The 21,734-nt window shown below is 34.3% G+C and overlaps 1 protein-coding gene across 8 annotated transcripts in view; it reads right to left on the bottom strand.

The window, feature by feature from the left end:
- WDPCP (WD repeat containing planar cell polarity effector) overlaps window positions 1–21,734 on the bottom strand; it is a 316,746-nt gene that overhangs the window by 217,701 nt on the left and 77,311 nt on the right. For all 8 annotated transcript variants that reach the window (XR_004424816.1, XM_033124690.1, XM_033124694.1 and 5 more), the window contains exon 2: window positions 4,099–4,183. Coding sequence is in view for 7 of the 8 variants with exons in the window: in XM_033124690.1 (XP_032980581.1) it covers window positions 4,099–4,159 (61 nt within the window). In the remaining variant the exon portion in view is untranslated. The remainder of the gene's footprint in view (window positions 1–4,098; window positions 4,184–21,734) is intronic.

Below are 21,734 nucleotides of genomic sequence, written 5' to 3'. Positions count from 1 at the left end.
TACCTAATACACAGAAACAAACACAGGGAGGCAGACAAAATGGAGAGACAAAGAAACATGTTCCAAATGAAAAGAACACAACAAAGCACCAGAAAAAGAACTAAACAAAATGGAGACAAGCAACCTATCAGATGCAGAGTTCAAAACACTGGTTATAAGGATGCTTAATGATCTCAGGGAGAACTTCAACAAAGAAACAGGAAATAATAAAAAAGCAGATAGAAATCATAAAAAAGAACCAGTCATAAATGAAGAACATAATAACTGAAAGAATAAATTAGAGGGACTCAACAGATTAGATGAAGCAGAGGACTGCATCAGCACTTTGGAAGATAAGGTGGCAGAAAACACCCAATCAGAACAGCGAAAAGAAAAAAAAAATCCAAAAAAATGAGGATATTTTAAGAGGCCTCTGGGACAACATCATGTGTATCAACATTCACATCATAGGGGTACCAGAAAGAGAAGAGAGAGACAAGGAATTAAAAACGTATTTCAAGACATAATGACAGAAAACTTCCTAAACTTGTGAAGGAAATAGACATATAAGTCCAGAAAGCGCAGAGTCCCAAACAAGATGAACCCGAAGAGGCCTACACAAAGACACATCATAATTAAAATGCCAAAGGTTAAAGATAAAGAGAGAATCTTTTTTTTTTTTTTTTTTTTTAAGAAAGAATCTTAAAAGCAGAAAGAGAAAGGCAATCAGTTAACTACAAGGGAGCTCCCATGAGACTGTCAGCTGATTTCTCAACAGAAACTCTGCAGGCTAGAAGGGATTGGCATGGAATACTTAAAGTGATGAAAAGCAAGGATCTACAACCAAGAGTACTCTACCCAGTAAAGCTATTATTTAGAATCGAAGGGCAGATAAAGAGCTTCCCAGAAAAGAAAAAACTAAAGGAGTTCATCACCATAAAATCAGTATTACAAGAAATGTTAAAGGGACTTCTTTAAGAAGAAGAAAAAAAAGATGAAAAATGTGCATAATGACAATAACTACATATCTATCAACAGTTACTTTAAATGTAAATGGATTAAATGATCCAATCAAAAGACACAGAGTGGTTGAGGGGATAAGAAAACAAGACCTTTACATATGCTGCCTGCAAGAGACGTACTTCAGATCAAAATTCATAGAGACTGAAAGTATAGGGATGTAAAAAGATGTTTCGTGAAAATGGAAATAAAAGGAAAATCTAGAGTAGCAATACTTATAACAGACAAAATAGACTCTAAAACAAAGGCTATAACAAAAGACAAAGAAGGACCCAGCAATTCCACTTCTGGGTATTTAGCCAAAGAAACCCAAAACACTACTTCAAAAAGACATGTGCATCCATATGTTCATTGCAGCATTATTTACAGTAGCTAAGATATGGAAGCAACGTAAGTTTCCATTAATAGATGAATGGATTGAGAAGTGGTACATATATACAGTGGGACATTACTCAGCCATAAAAAAGAATACATCCTGCCATCTACAACAACATGGATGGACCTAGACGGCATTATGCTGAATGAAGTAAGTCAGACAGAGAAGGACAATATCATACGATTTCACTTATATGTGGAATCTGAAGAACAAAATGAATGAACAAAAAAGAAACAAACTTATAGAGCTCCTAGGTTAAATCACTAAAATTCCCATTTTTCCTATTTATTATCCATGTGTTTTGTCACAGCATTCATTTTATTTTTTCTAACATATTTATGTATATTTCAACATAATTTTGTTTTCTTGGTTATAAAAATAATATATATTCAGTGTATAAACTTTGGAAAGTAAGAAAAGCATAAAAAAGTTAAATGTCCCATATTTCAATTCTTCAGAGACAGCTACTAGTAACATTTTATTGTCTCTCCCTAGTTTTTTTCTGTATGTATATTTATTACTAAATAAGGTGTTATATTGAAAATACTGCTGTAACATTTTTGTTTTAAAATTGTTTAATTACTAAATACAAATGATTATATGTAATGTTAAAAATACAAAAGAATGTATGTAAGATTAAAAAATACAAAAAAGGGAAAAAAAATAACTTAAATTAGGCCTCCCTTAATTTATGTGTACCCTTTCCAATTTCCATTCCATTCCCTCCCTTCTCAGAGCTATACTAAAATTTTGTGTTCATAATTCTAATTTTCTTTATAGTATTATTCGTCTCCTGAAACAATACATTATTTAATTTTTCCTGTTATTTTTGAACTTCCCCTAAATGCAATCATACTGTATGTACTCTTCTGCAACTTACTTTTTAAGTTTTTTGTCCAATATTATATTTCTGACATTCATCTATGCTGCTGCATGCAGCTGTAATTCATTTATTTTCTCTGTTGCATAAATGTATTTATCCATTTTCCTGCTGATTAACGTTTGGGTTGTTTCTAGTTTCCTACATTGTAAACAGTACTATTATAAACACTTTTGTACACATCTCCTGGTACACAAGTGTCAGGGCTTTCATCAGGGCATATATCTAGGAGTGGAATTATTGGTCAATAGGTGACATATACTTGTATATCAACTTAACTAGATAATGTCAAATTGTTTTCTAAAGTGGTTGGACCAATTTATAGTTTCACCAGCAGTGAAATAAGCTTGTTTTTTTCCCTTTTGAGTTTAAATTTTTTTTCTGTTTCGTATTTTCAATTTCCAAGAGCTTAGTATAACTTTCCAGTGTTTTCTGAAGCTACTGTATTTTGTTTCTTCCTGTTCATATTTAAAAGTGAGGCACTAGAAAGCTTATTAGAAGCTCTGTGTACATGAATAGGTCTTGCCAACTGGTGGGCTTCACCGATCAGCCAGGAACCACGGTGTTTCACTTGAGGATTCCCTCAAATGTCAATGTGGCTAGGTCTTCTCTCTGGGGCCATGCAGTCACTTCATCCCTGTATTCAGTTCAGCACCTCTCCACTGCTTTCTTCCACTGGGGCTAGTGTTCCCAAGTTTAGAGCCACCCTAGTTAAATATCTGCACAGTATGAAAGATATCTTACTACTTCTTAAGCAGACTTTCAAGTCCCTTTGTTGTCACCCTCATGCCACATCCCCATCTCCTACAGTATCAAGCTCCTCAAATTCTGTATCTTTCTAGAGTTTTGAGACACAAATTGGCTGTTATTGGAATCCTCTGTATTTCTCCAGCAGTGAAATCTGATATTCAGATTATTAAACTTTGCTAATTCCTTCATCCCTTCCATCGTCTAAAAACCATCCAACTGCAATTGTCTACTCTCCTATTCTCTTAATCCTTGTGGGTTAATGCCTCCTTTATTTTATCATTTACTCTCATTTTAGAAGAATCTGGGAAGGAAGCAACTGTGTGTTAAATCCACTTTAACTGGAAGTTCTATCCTTACACATTTTAAACAAGGTAAACAATGAAATCATAATGACATTCATCTGTAATTATATATTTGATATAAAGATATATTTAGTAAAGGAAAACTATTTTCTTAATAATAATAATGCTAAAGACATAAATAAAACTGTCCTCCTAAATACAAGAGCTGTTTTGGATAATCAAGGAAAAGAAAGATTTTATAAAAAATGTTTCCTAGTGATATTTACTTTATCTTATAATGCTAATAAGCATTGTGAAAATACACTTATATTACTTCCCTTCCCCAAAAAACGTGAAATGCAAAGAACATTAATATAATTAATTGTACATCTTAGCTCTATGTTTGATATATTATTTTAAAATCAAATAGAAATGCCTTTACCATTAGCTAGCCTGCAAATATTTATGAATATAAATCAGTTATTATGAACAATTCCAGCAAAAAATTAAACATATGTATCTAGGCTGGTAAAATTAATTTTTTAAAATAGTAAAAAAAATTTAATTAATTTTAATTTTAAAACATTAGGCTAGTAAAATTAATTTTTACAACAGAAAATCTAACTCAAGCTTAAAAAATAAGTTAATCAGAGTAACTAAAAGGAATATTTTCCACTAGCCAATTTTTAATTAAGTATAAAAATAATATAACTCCAGCTGGAGAATCTAGGCTCTAACCTTTGCTGGTATTTATTTATAATGTTGTAACTTATGTTTTCAAAAATATCAAAATTAATCCAGAGCTGATTTACCCCCAATGTGTAAGGTATTCTTCAAAGACCACAAGTGCAGTTCAGTCAAGCAGAAAGACATCTGATGGCAGAAGGAATCTGTGTCCTGTTTAAAAATAATTAAAAAGAGGTGCCAATTAATTATCTTCTATTGCCAATAAAACCAAGATCCCTTAGATATAATAGAATCATTTGCCACTACTGATATTGTAGATATGGCTCATTATAATAAACATTAGTATAGCCTTGGTTAATCATCCAGAAATAAATTCTAGAAGAAAGAAAAATACACTTCTTTTCCTAGATTTACTATTGTCATCACACTGAGAAATGTGCTAAGAAGAATATATATTTCAGTTTTCAATAACATATGTTTGGTTTTTAAGGGTCTGAGTATATTTAGAATTATTCAGTATTTAAGCATTCTTAAAAACACTTTTAAGGAAAGGAAACATCTGCTAGGTAGTTATTAAGTACAGGCATATTTGTGGTGTTTTTAATATACAAAGCAAATATTTACTATCTCTCACATATAAACTGACTAATTAAAGTGAAATTTGCAAAGTAAATAGTATATAGTTACTATTATAAGAAACACATTTACTTAAAAGTAAACTGTGTGAAACCACGTTAGCATTCAGTTTGTTAATCTGTATGTCATGATAGATCCAGATATTCTACTCCAACTGCATTAAAAAAATAATAGCAAAAATGTACATCCCAATTTTACTAGCAGGGGTTAGTGATGGATATTATTGATATATGGATATATATTTTTTTTAACTAAGTAGAACCTAATCAATTTGGACTGACTGGGAGAAGACTAATCAGAGTCAGGAAAAAAGTCAGTATTTTACAAATATTTGAAAACAATTTATAAAACTTTCAAATGTTTGCTTGGAAATACATAAACTACCAACATTTTCTTTTTAGAGACCATTTAAAAATTGCTCTTTCCAATAAACTTACGAATAACAAAAGAAGCTTTAAAAATATATTTTTAAAATTTTTTTTATTGGGGAAGGGGAACAGGACTTTATTGGGGAATGGTGTGTACTTCCAAGTCTTTTTTCCAAGGACTTTTTTCCAAGTCAAGTTGTTGTCCTTTCAGTCTTAGTTGTGGAGGGTACAGCTCAGCTCCGGGTCCAGTTTCAGTTGCTAGTTGCAGGGGGCGCAGCCCACCATCCCTTGCGGGACTCGAGGAATTGAACCGACAACCTTGTGGTTGAGAGCCCACTGGCCCATGTGGTAATTGAACCGGCAGCCTATGGAGTTAGGAGCATGGAGCTCTAACCGCCTGAGCCACCGGGCCAGCCTCCTTTAAAAATATTTTAAGACACGTTTTAGATGGAGGAATAAGCCCTCAGCTTATTTAACATTAGGAGTGAATAAAAATATTTCCCATGCTAGTTTTATATGGGTGATCATTTAAAATACTTTTAAACGTAGTACAAAATTCTTTGGCCCTTCCTTCTCCTTTAGATTTGAACTCAATGCATTTATAATCATCAAGAAACAGATGCATGTTGAACTAATGAGACACAGTGTGCTAATTATTAAAATGACAGAATGAACAATGTGACAACATAAAAGAAGGATTCATGCCTGCCTGAAACTGTGAGCCTCTAAGAAAGCTACAGAGAAGTTGTGAAGTGTTAGCAGGATCTCAGAGAAGTATAGGATTTCACCAGTTAAATGATGATGATGAGGAAGAGGGTAACAGATAATACGAAGTACTTACCTCACGACAAGCACTGTTCTAAACGTTATATATGTATATATGTATGTATATATATATATGTATGTGTGTGTATGTAATTTACATAGTAACTCATTTACTCCTAATAGCTACCCTTTGAAGTAGTACCATCATCACTTCTATAAAGAGGAAAACGAGGCACAGAGAGGTCTCACAGCCAGCAGGTAGGGGAGGCAGGTGTTGAATCTAAGCAGACTGGCTCCAGGATCTGAGCTCACAACTACAGTGCTCTACTGTATTTGGCTGTACAGAGGTACCGTAGGGAGAGCACATAGTTTGAGTAAAAGAAAGGCATGTCCCGAGGATGGTGGTAAATCAAGATGTATATTGGAAAGTGATGGACAAATTAAACTGAAAATGGTAGAAAGGAAATAGGCTACAATAATAGTAGTAAATTTTGGATTGATCTGAATTCACTCTTTTCCTTGTACTAAAGAGCCTTTAAAGGTTAGAGATGAATCAAAGGATTCTCCAAGCCCCAGATCTGCCCTGCTCTAACCAAAAGCTGGCTGCCATGTACACAGGTGTGGGATAGGAGAGCTAGTGGGCCATATTACTATGAAAGAGGACGCAGTTCCTTATCAGCAGGGAGCAGGGAAAAAGAGATATTAAGCAACTTATGAATTTTTCCATTCAATTGAGTATTATTTTTCAGAGTTGTCACCTTAGGAGGGACTCTAGTGAGGCTGCTATCACTTAAAATATTTCCAGAGCTCTGTTATTTGGAAATGTTTTCAGTTAGTTTTATGGAGCTTATTTTCAGAATTACTTTATAGTTATACTTTTTTCAAAACCAAAACACTTACTGTATTAGAATATGTGAACTGCACCCTTGTGATTTGGATAGGTGATGTCTGGAATGATTATTTAAAGAATCAGTTAATGAATTAAGTAAATATTTATTTTGCATTTATTAAGCTTAATGTATGAACCAGGACTCTGAGTTCTGGTTTCTTATTCTAACTTCTCAGCTTACTAGCTAACTTGGACAAATTATTTAACTTCTCTATTTCTAAGTTCCTCCAGCTATTAATGGGTATAATGGAGTACCTACCACAGGACTGTATTGAGGATATCATTATTCAATTAGCTTATTATAGCCATTGTTGATGTTATTGCTACTACCACTCAATATGTTTAGCACTATGCAAATTTATATGGAAAAAAACGAAAAAGTATTAAATATGATCTCTCATTTTATATAGTTATTTAAGGTGAAATGAAAGAATGGATACTAAATACAACATAGGGGTTTTATAAAGAAAAAAACATCTATATGTGGAGAAGTTTCTACATAAAAGGAAGTATGCATAAATTAGGACCTGCAAATAGGTTAATATCCCACTGAGATGGGGAAGAAAGGACGTGATGAAACAGGACCATACTTCTTCTGATATTGAGCAACAAAAGTCTCAATTTCTAGACTATGCTAGAACATTCCTCAATGAAAGTTTATCCAAATACCAATAGTTAGAATTCATGACAATTTGAGCAAAGACAAGGCTGAAGTTTAGCTGTTAGTAGCTACATAAAAAGGTTTATCATGCAAATTAAGTATAGATAAAATTTTATAACTAAAACCAAAAAGGCAGCAACTTTACTTACATATCAAAAGAAGACCGAACTTGAAAGTTTGTTTTTCCCATTAAGCCAATTCAGTAATAGAGAATTTGTTAAAACTTTCCTCTGATAACAGAAATGGAGAATGGACTATAATTTTCTTTGTAATCTGCATTGGCTATTTCTAAGAGGCAGGAACGCTTTTAACTAGAAAACCAGTAGGTCCACTGCCCATATCTTTGTTAAGTTTTAAAGTCCTAAACTACTCAGAAATCATGCAGTTTGGGGGAAAATAAGCAAAGCAAAGTGAGATGTGTGGAGAGTTTTAAATGTCAAGTACAAAGCCCTTCACTCTATCCATTTGGACATAAGGGGAAATTCTGAGAATAGTACAATGCAGAGTCTACAATGGGACCTGTCTTCCAGCTCAGCATCAAAGGATTCATTTCTGGTTCTAATGGGGGTGGAAGGACTGAGAAAAATGTACAAGCTAGTATTCAGAAGGCTCGTACAAACAACACTGCTCCAGCTTCCACTAAAAAGTAAAGGACAAAAAAAAGAAAGACATTCTACTTTATAAAGGACTCCTTTGTGGCCCCAAAGGGAGTGTCTGGTATAAGGGTGGTGAAGTGATTGCAGGTTTGAGGCCCAGCAGAAAGTAAGCAGGACTGGCAGCCCTTCAGATTAGTGTACTCAGTGAAGGGTGGTGGTATCCAGACAAAACGGGATCTATACCCAGCAAAAGTAGCCATGGTGGCCAAGGAGTAATCCATACACCTGAAGAAATGACAGCAATCATCAGCTGATAAGGCAGGCCTAGGAAGTAGTAGGTAAGGCAAGTGAGAAGAAAATGTCAATGTTCATTAGTAAATGAGTGGACTTGTTTATGAACACATGCGATGACTCCTGCGGATTCCCCAAAATATGTGTAGATAAGGAGGCAGCTTTGCAGGGTCAGGCATTATCAGGGGGCAAAAGATACTAAAATGTAGGTTATTCATCCTTGTTTTCCCCTAAACTTCAAATACGTACAAGTAAGACCATATAAAATTAAAGAGAATTAATGGAGTTAATAAAACAACTTTGTAAAAATCTATACTAACAACTAGATGGGCATGGTGGGAGGGGACCCAATCAATATCCTTTTTAGTCCTCAAGATGTCTTGCAATCTCTACACTGTGCAGTGTTTTGGTGTTTTTTTTTTTGAAAGATGCAGACATTTAAATGCCTTGCATCTTAAGAATGCCAGCAGTTAAAAAGAATGCTGGTAATTTCCTAGTTTGAAAAATGTGCCTGGAGGAAGTAGTCAAGACTGAACTCGTATTATTCAAATATTGTATTAGTGCATAGTCATTTTGAAAGGGGGAAAAAAAGAATTTCAGAAGAATGCTGGATTCTGCATTTCAGGAGGGGAGTATGAAAAAGGTAGTGAAACAGGGAGTGCCTAGCAAAGTAAGCTGAGAAATGCTGCCCAACTCCGTGCCCTTGTGCATTTCTCTGAGGATAAAGCCCAATGCACATGACTCAGGACTAGAACAAAAGTAGTTACATGGGGAAAATGAAAGAATGAGTTAATTTAAAATTTAGAAAACTGTTTTAATATTGAATATTGAATAGGAAAAAGAATTATCCAAATGAAAAGAATAGCAGAAGAACCTAAACAAAAAAAACTGCCCATTATTTTTCAATTATTTAAAAATATCTTTTCAACTTTTACAATTGTCTGTTTACTTTAATTTCACAGGGGAGTTGATGACAGTCACAGGTATCTCAGAAGGCCATCCTGAATCCAAATTTCCAGTCTCCGAAGAGAATAAGAAGCACAATTTAAATTGAGCTTGACCTAAATCTAGATAATTTTTTTTCTTGGGGGAGGGAGGAGAATCTAAGATAGCCCAAATTGTGAGGACAGTGAGATGAGGGGATCCCAGAGAGCCCTTTTTACTTTCTACTTACATCCTTGAAAAGTTTAAAACCTTCCCTCCAAAGCAGGTTACATTACAATAAATATTTATTTTCTTAAGAATAATTGTTACCATACAGACTAAATTTTAAGAATGTAACATACAAAACAGAAACCATTGCACTAAGACGTTGTTTCTTGTTATACCTTTGATAATATTCTTTTGAAAAATAAAAACCACGTTTTAGAGGTAAAGATAACTGGTGACTAAATAAATCTACAAAATACTTGTCTTCCCTGGTTTCTGGAATCAGCTGTTTTAACTGCTTTGGGAAGAACAGGAAACTTGAGGGCAAATAAAACTCTAATATAAAACATGATGTGACAGAAAGAATTAACAAAGAGAAGACTTTGGTGTAGTTTAACAAAGATAAATGATCCCATGGTGCCAATAAGACATTTCAGATGAATGTGTATAAGCAAAATGCTTCAAAGAGCCTAAAGGATTATGTTTCCTGGGCATAAACTTAGAACATATACTTGCTATTTATTATCAAGAGATGTTCCGAAGAACATCTATTCACCAATTCAAATACACAAAACTAAAGAAAACTACAGAGTACGAATTTAAGATAAACCCCTGGTTAGTTGTATTAGGTGTTCTAGTCATCATTAGGTAATTACATAAAACACAGTGTATTCCCCCACAATCTCTTACCTAATGCCATCAACACAGAATTATATTAATACCTGTTAAGCATATGCATGAACATATTTTATCAATGTTATCATAAATAAAATTTTTTGAAATATTCAACACTAAACCAAACAATTAAGCAATTATAAAATTCATGTAAAGGACAGAGAAGTTTCAAAATAGACCACAAGCTTGGATTATTGAACCTGTTATAACAGGGACACTGAGTCATTTGGACCTCAGAGAGTCCTATGATAACTAAACATTCATTAAGTATCACAAATACTTGGAGCATTTTATGTGTATAGGATTTTACCATGAGTCATAGATACAAACTTATAAAGCAGGGTCTCTACTATCAAATAGCTATAATCTATTGTAGCAGATAAAATAACCATAAAAACAACAGAATGAAGTGTGTGGTAAGTGCTAATTTAACAACATAAACAAAGTGCTATGGGTGTTCAGTATATGTTCTAGTTTGATAATAAATAGATGCTCTTGGAAAGTAGAGGGTGTTTGAAGATTGTTAGATTCTAATAGAGGGAGAGATAAAAAGGAGGGAACAATACACATTAGACAGAAAGATGCAAGGATTATTTGAGAAATAATAAGCAACTGGTTTGGTACACAAATAGAAAAGATAAATCAGGGCCAAACTAAGAAGACTTTTAATGCCAAACTTAGGAATTAAGACTTTATATCTGTTAGGTAGCTAACTGAGGAGTAATGAAAAGTTTCTGCTCTGGTATTTTAGGAAGGGTAACCAACAGATCAGAATTGTTGGAAGATGAACTGTGTGGGTGGGAATATAGCGGAGTGCAGGAATATTTGATACAAGTGACCTGTTAGAAAGGGAATAAAGTAATAGGTAACAACAACATGCAGTAACAAGGAGCTAAACTGGAATGGTGGCAGATGGGATGTAAATAAAGAAACAGATTCATGTGATCTTGAAATCAACAGCATGTGAGGACAGATGAGAGAAGGAAGAATCTGGAGATACCACCAAGGGATAGAGCTCTAGTTACTGCACAGATAGTGACCCTTGCTTTGAACATGGCTCCACTGAGTAGACATACCTCCATCACCATATGCCAGGTAAAAGGGTTCCTGTGCATTCTGTTCACAACCACTGCCTTAGTTACTCAACCCACACCCCTCAGTTTTCCTAGTGCCTGGCCTGGCTACTTGGTCTCCTGTTATACTTGAGCCTTGCCACTCAGTTTGTAACTCTGGCTCTTCCTTAGACTGCTTCAGCTTCCTCATCCTGACGAAGGATTCTCAAATACCATTTTTCTTGGCCACACCGGGTTCCCAGAAACCCCTTAACCTTACTGTTCCCACCTAGTGTATCCTAGTTTCAAGACAGGACTTGGATCAAAACATACATAAAAACAGGTTAATCTAGAAGAGGAGCAAGTTTTGCTAATGTCAATAAGTTCAATTTTAGACACAGTGGGAGCTCAAGGTGTAAAGGTAGATATGGGTAGAAATGTCTAGCTGGTGGCTCAAAATACAAGAAAGGGGCCGGACCATATAAAAACTATTGTGGGGTTTTCTAAATAGAAAAGAAAGTTAGTACCACTGAATAAAATCCCAGAAGAAAAACAGAGGTCAAGAATAGATATTTTGGTAATTCTCCAATAAAGAAAAACTGAAAAAGGCGGATTTAAGACAGCCATGAAAGAGAAAATGGTATGTGTTTTTTTAAGTGGTTACTATAGGGATCAAACTCATTTCTAAATTTTAATGTAGACATGACCTCAATATGGTTTAATGAGAACTAATGTTTTATCGAGGACACAGAGATTAAGTCTTCTAAAGAAGGTGTGGTTCTACTGCTCTGAATACTGGGCCCTAAGCCAAAAATGTCTTAGTTCTAATCCTGCTGTGACAACTTTACCCCAAACCATTTAACCTCTCTGCCTCAATTTCCCCACCTGCAAAAATAGGGATAATGACATTGACCTACATTTCTAAGACTGTTGTAAGGATTAATTAATGTTGTATAATGCTTTGAAGATAAAAAGCACTGACCATTATTAGTGGGTATTGCACATCTAATTGCCTATAATATTAAAAACTATATCCTTTAATTTTATTCAAACAGAAGTGTCCTAGCTCCCTCAATGACATTTCAAGTATTGTTTTTTAATTATTATTTTCAATATATATGTAGATCTTTTCTGTATTATTTCATAAGTGTTAGCTCATAGCATATAAAGTTATATACAGATCAGTTCAGAAGTCTAGAACACCTTTTCAACCTAAATATTAAGTGTAAATATTTAGGACATAATTAGATAATGATCGCCCATTGCAAATAGTCAATAAATGTTAAAAGCTAATACTTATGAAATTTTAAATTTAACAAATAACACTCAGCAAGTAAATGTTAGAAACAAAATGCAAAAGCACAAAGCAGTATATTAAAAACACTGTCTATCAGGTCCTTATTTTATTCATTTATTTATTTTTTTATGTCTACATTTCTGTTTATTTTTGCAGTAATATGGTGAGACTTTTTATAGCATTTTCCAGTTTTTTTATAACACTGTCAGTATACATTTTCCATTTACAATTCTATTTTTCATACAATTCATTCTATTGTAACCGTATTATATTCTTACCTCAGCATATTATCTTATTTTTTTTTTATTAGTTTTAGGTGCACAGGAGAAAGTAATACTTAGACGATTATCATTTATATCCCTCACACTGTGGACCCCCCTCCCCCATCCACTATCTCTCTGACATCGCACAGAGCCATCCCATTTCCACTGTCTCCACTCCCAATGCTGTACTCCGCCTCTTGTAAGTGTATACATACATATATATACATATATATATATATAATATTATAGTTGGCATTCATTATTGTTCAGCTTCAGGTGTACAGTGCAGTGATCAGGCATCTACATCTTCCCTGAGGTGGTCTCCCAAATGGGACATGTGTCCATCAGATACCCTACAAAAACTTTACAACATTATTGATTACGATTACGTTCCCCAGATTAATTTTCAGAACCCCGTGGCCATCTTGTGGTTACTGACTGTTTTCTAATCCCCTCACCTTCCCCCTTACCCCCACCCCCCTGCCCATCTAGTAACCCTCAGTTTTTTCCTTTATGTCTCCAAAACTGTTTCTGATTAGTTCATTAACTTATTCTTTTCTTTAGATTCCGCATATAAGTGAGATCATATGGTATTTGTCTTTCTCTGTCTGACTTATTTCACTTAACGTAACGTTCTCTAGGTCCATCCATATTGTTGCAAATGGTAAGATTTCATTCTTCTTTATGGCTGCATAATATTCCATTGTATAAATGTACCACAGTTTCTTAATCCAGTCATCTACCGATGGGCATTTCGGTTGTTTCCATGCCTTGGCTATTGTGTATAGTGCTGCAATAAACATAGGGGTGCATAAAGATTTTTGAATTGGAGTTTTGGATTTCTCCGGATAGATACCTAGGAGTGGAATTACTGGATCATAGGGTAGTTCCATATTCAGATTTTTGAGATACCTCCATACTGTTTTCCATAGTGGCTGCACCAATCTGCAATCCCACCAACAGTGCACAAGTGTTCCCTTTTCTCCTATCAGGTCCTTATTTTTAAAACGAGCTATAGAACTTAAAAGTATACAACCAAAAAAAAAAGAGAGAGAGAGAGAGAGAAACTTTTAAATCCATTAGACACTTTGGTCTTTTGCTTCTTCTTGGGTTTTAAAATTATGATCATAATACATGCTTTTTGTTAAAAAAAAATGCGAACAATATCGAAGTGTTTGATGTTAAAGTGAACGTGTCCCCCTCCTTTCTGCCCTCCCCACTCTGCAGAGAACCACTGCACATCATGGCGTGTGGTCTTCCAGACTTTCTTGATGTACTTTCAGTATCGTCCACACTCATACTGATTTGTTTTGTATTTTTGTAAAGACAGGATTTGACTGTACATACAATTTGCTTTTTTTGCATTGAACTCCACAGCGTGGATATTCTCTGTTAGAACATATAGATTTACCCCACTGTTTTTTAATAGCTGCAAAATGTTCCACTGGATACTGTGTTTCCCCGAAAATAAGACCTAGCCAGACCATCAGCTCTAATGCGTCTTTTGGAGCAAATATTAATATAAGACGAGGTCTTATAAGTTAATATAAGATTTATATTTTAATATAAGTTAATATAAGACCGGGTCTTATTTTAATATTATAGTACATAAGACCAGGTCTCATAATAATGTTTGCTCCAAAAGACACAGTAGAGCTGATGGTCTGGCTAGGGCTTATTTTTGGGGAAACGCGATTGTAATCATAATTGAACCATTCCCTTAATTAACAACAACCTGTTTCTGCTTTCTGCTTATAAATAATACTATGAAAATACACACACACACCTTATGCTTTGATAGGTACTGCCAAATTGGCCTCCAAGATGACTGTACCAATTTACAGTTGCACCAATAACATGACTGCCCTTTACCCTATAACCTCAATAAGATGAGGTAATATAAAACTTTTTAATTTCTATTAATCTGGTAGGTAAAATATGAATTCTGGTAGTTGTAAGTTTTATTTTTCTATTCATTGAAGAGATCAAACATTTTTTCGTGTATTTTTTTTAACAATTTTGTTTCTATAAATTACCTGTTCCTAGCTTTTGTCCATCTTTCTGTTGAGTTCTTTATCCCTTTGTGTATCAATATTAAACCTTTGTTATATACATTGGACATATTTAGTCCTTTTAAAATTTTTTCATAAATTTTACATATGAAAAAATAAGGGAATATAAAATTCATATTTAAAAAAACTTGGGTATGACATAACAGAAAGCTCTTTGAAGTCAATTCAGCGAATGCTGTGCAAAGTACCGTAGCCAGAGGGTGGTTCTTCACAGCTGCTAAAAATTAGATGATGCTATTTCCAGATTAAGCAAAGGGCAACAGATTCCTACGTTCCAAGAGAATCTGTGCATCCTTCTTATTAAAAGAGGTTAGAAGAAAATCTATGCCTAGGAAAAAAATAGTAAAAGTCCCTTCACTTTCCCAAAATAAATTGTGACAAAAATCTTTATAAATCTCCTGTTACACTTAAATTTGGAAAATATTTCTCTAGGGCATTATTCAAACTATTTAATTCACTTAGTTAAATAGATCTTGTCAATTTAACATTTTCCATACTGTAAGCGGTTTTGACATTTAGATGATTTATCAATGGCTTCTTCATTGTGGCCTGCTTTCTTTTCTTCTTTCTACTCATCACATGCAAGAAATTAAATTTTACTAATATTTAAAGATCAGTGTTGACCTTTGCATAGCCATTTTCTAGGTTCTTGTTAATACAAACGTCTTGTTTGCTGATGCTCATTTTAAATATTTTGCTGCACACAATTTCCATTATTCCAAAGAGACTTGTATCTAGTTGAAGTGCATTTTTTCCCCATGACCTTGAAAAATAATTGCAAAGGCTTATATCAGGCATTTTAGAACCAAAAAAGTATGCTTACATAAGTGAATAATAATAACAATAATAAAATGATCTTTGCTTACCACTACCTCCAACACATGTACCCACCTTTCTGATCTTAAAAAATGTGGACATAATTCTTATTTTTTAAGATATCTCTCAATCACAACAATGAAAAACTAGCAAAATAGAAATGTGGGCAACGTGATCATGATAATTAATTCTAGATTATAATTCCATAAATATGGTTTAATGCTACACTTGAATAGATAGAAGGAATGTGATTTTGAAGAGAAAATAAACTGAATTTCAGGAATAATTCCTAAAGAGCAGAGTTAAAGACAAGAGAACACTGAAATGCTCTTATCTAAACCAATGCTAACTGCCAAAATAATTTGTCAATTTAGAGTTACTGTTTTAAAAAGCCATATAAATCAAAGACTGTTGCAAAGTGAGCAGGAATGAAAAAGATAGAGATCCTTTCTCTTCAAATAGGAAAGGCTGAAAAATTTTGAAGTAGCCTGCAGCTATACCACCTCAACCTTGTCAGATTTCACTTGTCAACACTTTGATGACAGATTGCCATCCCCCTCTAAAAAACAAACCCTAGTAACTGTTGAAAGAAATGGCTTCTTATAAAAAGAGGAATATCTCATGCAACTTGATAGTTGTATACTTTAAAATCGTCCCCCCCCCCCCAAAGGGACTTGAAAAACGCTTTTCTGTAGCTTTTATCAAAACTTAGAAGCTAAAGAACTCTCCCACTGGGGAAATAAAGGGGGAGATAACAGTTTTTAAAATGTACTAAATTCACTTTATATTCATTATTTCATTTAATGCTCATAGTAACCTTCTAAAATTATGTACTAAATTGTGTGTGTATTTGCATGCATTTAGCGTGTACAAGGTGTGTGTGCGCGCATCAAAGTATTTTTTCGGGGCAGGAAATAGTTTCTCCAAGGAGTGCATTTACTTCCCCTCCCCCATCCCCAAATCAACTCTGATAGACTCTAAACCTTTTAATTTACAGATATGAAAACTGAGGTCCGGGGGAAAAAATTAGTTTGCACAAATTCAATCACCTTGTTAGGGGAACAGTTAGGACTAGAATTCCTATCCACTAGAATTCCAGGTTATCTATGCAGTGCTCTTTCTTCTCTACCTCCCTCTGCCTAAACGCTGTGCTAAATAGAGCCTTTTAGTTAAGCTTCTGCTTAAGCACCTGAGACAGGTGTCAGTTTAGACTTGTATAATTAATCCATGGCGAAAGATATAGATGGAACCTATTTTCTGGCTACATTTAGTTTGATTAGAATGCCCTTGGAGGAAGTTACTTGAATGACCATTTAAGGATTATATTTAATTAGTATATCAATAGCTTGTAAGTAAACTGATGTATCTAAAACGTCTGATTAAAAATGGTATTTCTTGGGACAGCCGGTTAGCTCAGTTGGTTAGAGCTCTTAACAATCAGGTTGCAGTTTCGATCCCCACATGGGCCACTATGAGCTGCACCCTCCACAACTAGATTGAAACAACTACTTGACTTGATGCTGATGGGTCCTGGAAAATCACACTTAAGTTTTAAAAAAAATTGTATTTCTTAAGCACTGAAGAATCTTTATACTATTTGCTTAGCAAACTTCATAGATAATATAAAAACAAGCTCTGACATGAATCATTAATGTTTTATGGCTGATTATTAAATAAATTAATGTCTTCCTTTTAAGTTACTGTATTATATCAGAGAAGCTTTATTTTTATTTTGACTACCCTTATTTGGTAGTGGCTCTCATTAAGTTCTCAGTCCCTCTGTCTCCATGACACATTCTTAACGAAATGTAAACAAACCCTAAATACTCACAGTTTATAAGAATTTTGCAGTGAATCCTTCTATAATGTAACTGGATCTTCCTTCATACTCTTTCTTCCCCAATTGGTTATTTTCACCTTTACTAATGGTTTATCACAGCGTTATCACTTATATAATACTTTCAGTATTTTGTTTCAGTGGTTGGATGAAGAATGAAAGTAGGTAACTCAGGGAAAAACAGCCTTTTCTTAAAGAAATGAAGACCTGTGAATAGCCACTAAGGTCCCCAGAGAAGGGATCAATTCCACCTTAATATGTTTAACACAGGCATACATCATCATGGCTTAAAATGTTAATAATTCCCTAATGCAGAAGGAAACTATTACCCGATATTTAAACATCAGTAGAATAAAACAAGGAAGATTCTAGATTATGATCATATTTTGCCCTAAAGCCCACACAAATAATGGATTAATAAAAAATGTCTCCTGTGCTTTTAAAACTGCACTCTATAAAGTTATTGAGAATACAAGGGATAATGTTGAATATATGTGGCAAATGTTAATTGTTCAATAAATGTCAGTTTCCTTTTCCTGAATATTCACCATCCATAAAAGAATCTGATTTTTTTAAAAAATTTATTGGGGTGACAATTGTTAGTAAAATTACATAGATTTCAGGTGTACAATTCTGTATTACATCATCTATAAATCCCATTGTGTGTTCACCACCCAGAGTCAGTTCTCCTTCCATCACCATATATTTGATCCCCTTTACCCTCATCTCCCACCCCCCACCCTCCTTAGCCTCTGGTAACCACTAAACTATTGTCTTTGTCTATGAGTTTTTGTTTCTCATTTGTTTGTCTTGTTCTTTTGTTGCTTTTGGTTCATATACCACATATCAGTGAAATCATATGGTTCTCTGCTTTTTCTGTCTGACTTATTTCACTTAGCATCATACTCTCAAGATCCATCCATGTTGTCACAAATGTTCCTATATCATCTTTTCTTACCGCCGAATGGTATTCCATTGTGTATATATACCACAATTTCTTTATCCATTCATCTATCAAAGGACATTTTGGTTGTTTCCATGTCTTGGCGACCGTATATAAAGCTGCAATGAACATTGGAGCACACGTGTCTTTATGTATAAATGTTTTCAGATTTTTTGGGTAGACACTCAGGAAAGATTGCTGGGTCATATGGTAATTCTATTCGTAATTTTTTGAGGAACCTCCACACTGCCTTCCATAACAGTCTGCATTCCCACCAACAGTGTATGAGGGTTCCTTTTTCTCCACAGCCTCTCCAACACTTGTTACTAGAATCTGATTTCAATAATACAAAAGGAAAAACATTGTTATTATTTTAGCATTTCACTGGGCATCATTTCATCTTCTCTTTGTTTTTAGTTTGGTTCAACCTACATTTGCAAAGCATCTACGAAGTGCCAACCATTGGGCCACACACTGTGCTAGGCATTCTGGATATGAACAGAAAAAAAAAACAAGTAGTACTTGCACTTGAAGAGATCATAACCTAGTGGGGAATGGAGTGGTGAGAGGAGAAAAATAATATAATCACATAAGAGTATGGAAAGTAAAATAGAACCATGTTCAAGGGAGAAAGTACAGAGAAGAGAGTTTTTAATTTTGGCATCTAACACAACATCAAAAACAAAAACGGAAATTATATACAGTCAGGTGTCACTTAACAAGGAGGATGCATTTTGGAAAATACATCATTAGGCTATTTTGTCATTATGTGAACATCACAGTGCACTTACGCAAACCTCGAGCTCATATAGCCTACTATACACTTAGGCTATATGGTATAGCCTATTGCTCCTAGGTGACAAACCTGTTCAGCATATGATATTGTACTAAATACTGTAGACAATTGAAATACAATGGTATTTGTGTATCTAAACATAAAAAAATAAAAATATAGTATAAAAGATTAAAAAAGTGGTATACCTGTACAGGGCACTTAACCATGAATGGCGCTTACAGGACTAGAAGTTGCTCTGGGTGAGTCAGTGAGTGAATGTGAAGGCTCAGGGCATGATTGTTCACTGCTACAGACAAAACACACTATACACTTAGGCCACATGAAACTTAATAAAAAGTATTTTTCTTCCTCCAATAATAAATTAACTTTAGCTTACTGTAACTTTTTACTTTATTGAGTTTAACTTTTTTTAAACAGTTTTACTTTTTTGTAATAACACTTAGCTTAAAACACAAATACATTGTACAGTTGTACAAAAATATTTTCTTTATATCCTTATTCTATAAGCTTGCCTCTATTTTTTATTTTTTTTCACTTTTTAAGCTTTTTTGTTAAAAACTAAGATTATAAATACACCTTAGCCTAGGTCAACACAGGGGAAAGATCGTCAATGTCACTGTCTTCCACCTCCACGCCTTGTCCCAATGGAAGGTCTTCAGGGGTGATAACCTGCAGGAAGCTGTCATTGCCTATGATAACAATGTTTTCTTCTGCAATGCCTCTCAAAGGACCTGCTTGACGCTCTTCTTGAGGAGCCTCTTTTCAGAAATATGTCCATGGTGGTTTGGTTTCTTTTCTTCATCACAGATTTGCCTGTAAGCCAATAATGCACCATGAACATTCCTCTCTATCAATGAAAACCTTTCTAGTGTTGGCGTCCATGTTTTCAAACTTTTCAAGGAGCTTGTTGAAGTCTCCAAAAACGTCTGCTAAACCCTTTACTATGAATTTTCTTGAGGGTTCTTCTTTTTCTTTTGCTGCAGTCTCCTTTTCTCTTGCCTTTTCTTCAGCTATGAATCCCTGTTCCAGTTCCAACAACCCCTCATTAGTCAATTCCTCAGGAACCACATCTAGGAGCTCCCCAATGTCATCTTTATCCACCCCCAGGTTCAAGGTGTTTGCCATCTCAGCCAAAGCCTTATGGATATTTGCAACCTCATCCTCCTTGGCAAATTCTTTGAAGTCATACACAAACCTGTTTAGTATTTTCTTCTAGATGCCATTTATACACTCCTTGGTGACATCACCCCAAACCCAAGCAAGGTTCATTATATAGTCACAGATGTTGTAATCCTTCCAGAATTTCATCAATGTCTTTTCAGTTGCAGTAATAGCCTAAGCAAAGGTCCTCCTTAGTAGTAGGACTTAAAAGCCTCTATAAATCCTTGATCCATGGGTAGGATCAAAGAGGTGGTGTTTGGAGGGAGAAACATCACTTTGATATTAAGATGAAGATCACCAATAAAAGAAGGATGTCTGGGAGCACAATCAACAATCAGCAAAATCTTGAAAGGTAGGTTATTTTTCAAATAGTACTTCTTCTTTTTGCTAGAATAGTAATTCAGGAAGGAATCTTGAAAGAGGGCCCAGGTCATCCATGACTTATTTTATGATATATTTTTTTTATTTTTCAGTAACAGTTGACATACAATATTACATCATCATAGTTTCAGGTGTACAACATAGTGATTAGACATTTATATAACTTTTGAAGTGATCACCCCAATAAATCTAGTACCCATCAGACACCATACATAATTATTACAATATTATTGACTATATTCCCTATGCTATACTTTACATTCTTATGGCTACTCTGTAACAACCAATTTGTACCTCTTAATCCCTTCTCCCCTCTCATCTGGCAACCATCAAAATGTTCTCTATAAGTGTTTCTGTTTTGTTTGTTCATTTATTTTGTTCTTCAGATTCCACATGTAAGTGAAATTACATGGTATTTGTCTTTCTCTGTCTGACTTACTTCACTCAGCATAATACCCTCTAGGTCCATCCATATTGTTGCTGATGGTAGGATGTCATTCCTTTTTATGGCTGAGTAATGTCCCACTGTATATATGTACTACTTCTCTATCCATTCATCTATTAATGGAAACTTACGTTGCTTCTATATCTTAGCTACTGTAAATAATGCTGCAATGAACATATGGATGCATATGTCCTTTGGAAATAGTGTTTTGGGTTTCTTCAGATAAATACCCAGAAGTAGAATTACTGGGTTCTTCTTTGTCTTTTGGTATATAGCCTTTATTAAAAGTCTATTTTGTCTGTTATAAGAATTGCTACTTCAGCTTTCTTTCCATTTCAGTTTTCATGAAATATCTTTTTCCATCCCTTTACTTTCAGCCTATGTGTATATTTCAATCTGAATGAGTTTCTCATAAGCAATATGTGTAAGGGTCTTGTTTTCTTATCCATTCATCTACCCTATGTCTTTCGATTGGAACATTTAATCCATTTACATTTAAAGTAATTGCTGATAAATATATGATTATTGCCATTTTATTATTCCTATTTTTTGTCTTTTTTTTCCTTCTTCTTCTTAAAGAAGACCCTTTGACATTCCTTATAATACTGGTTTGGTGGTAATGAACTTCGTTAGCTTTTTCTTGGCTGAGACATCCATGACTTCTTATT

This window comes from Rhinolophus ferrumequinum, chromosome 13, assembly GCF_004115265.2.
Source record: "Rhinolophus ferrumequinum isolate MPI-CBG mRhiFer1 chromosome 13, mRhiFer1_v1.p, whole genome shotgun sequence".
Lineage (NCBI taxonomy): Eukaryota > Metazoa > Chordata > Mammalia > Chiroptera > Rhinolophidae > Rhinolophus > Rhinolophus ferrumequinum.
The sequence above is the reverse complement of the archived record's forward strand: the minus strand, read 5'-3'. Positions and strand labels throughout refer to the sequence as shown.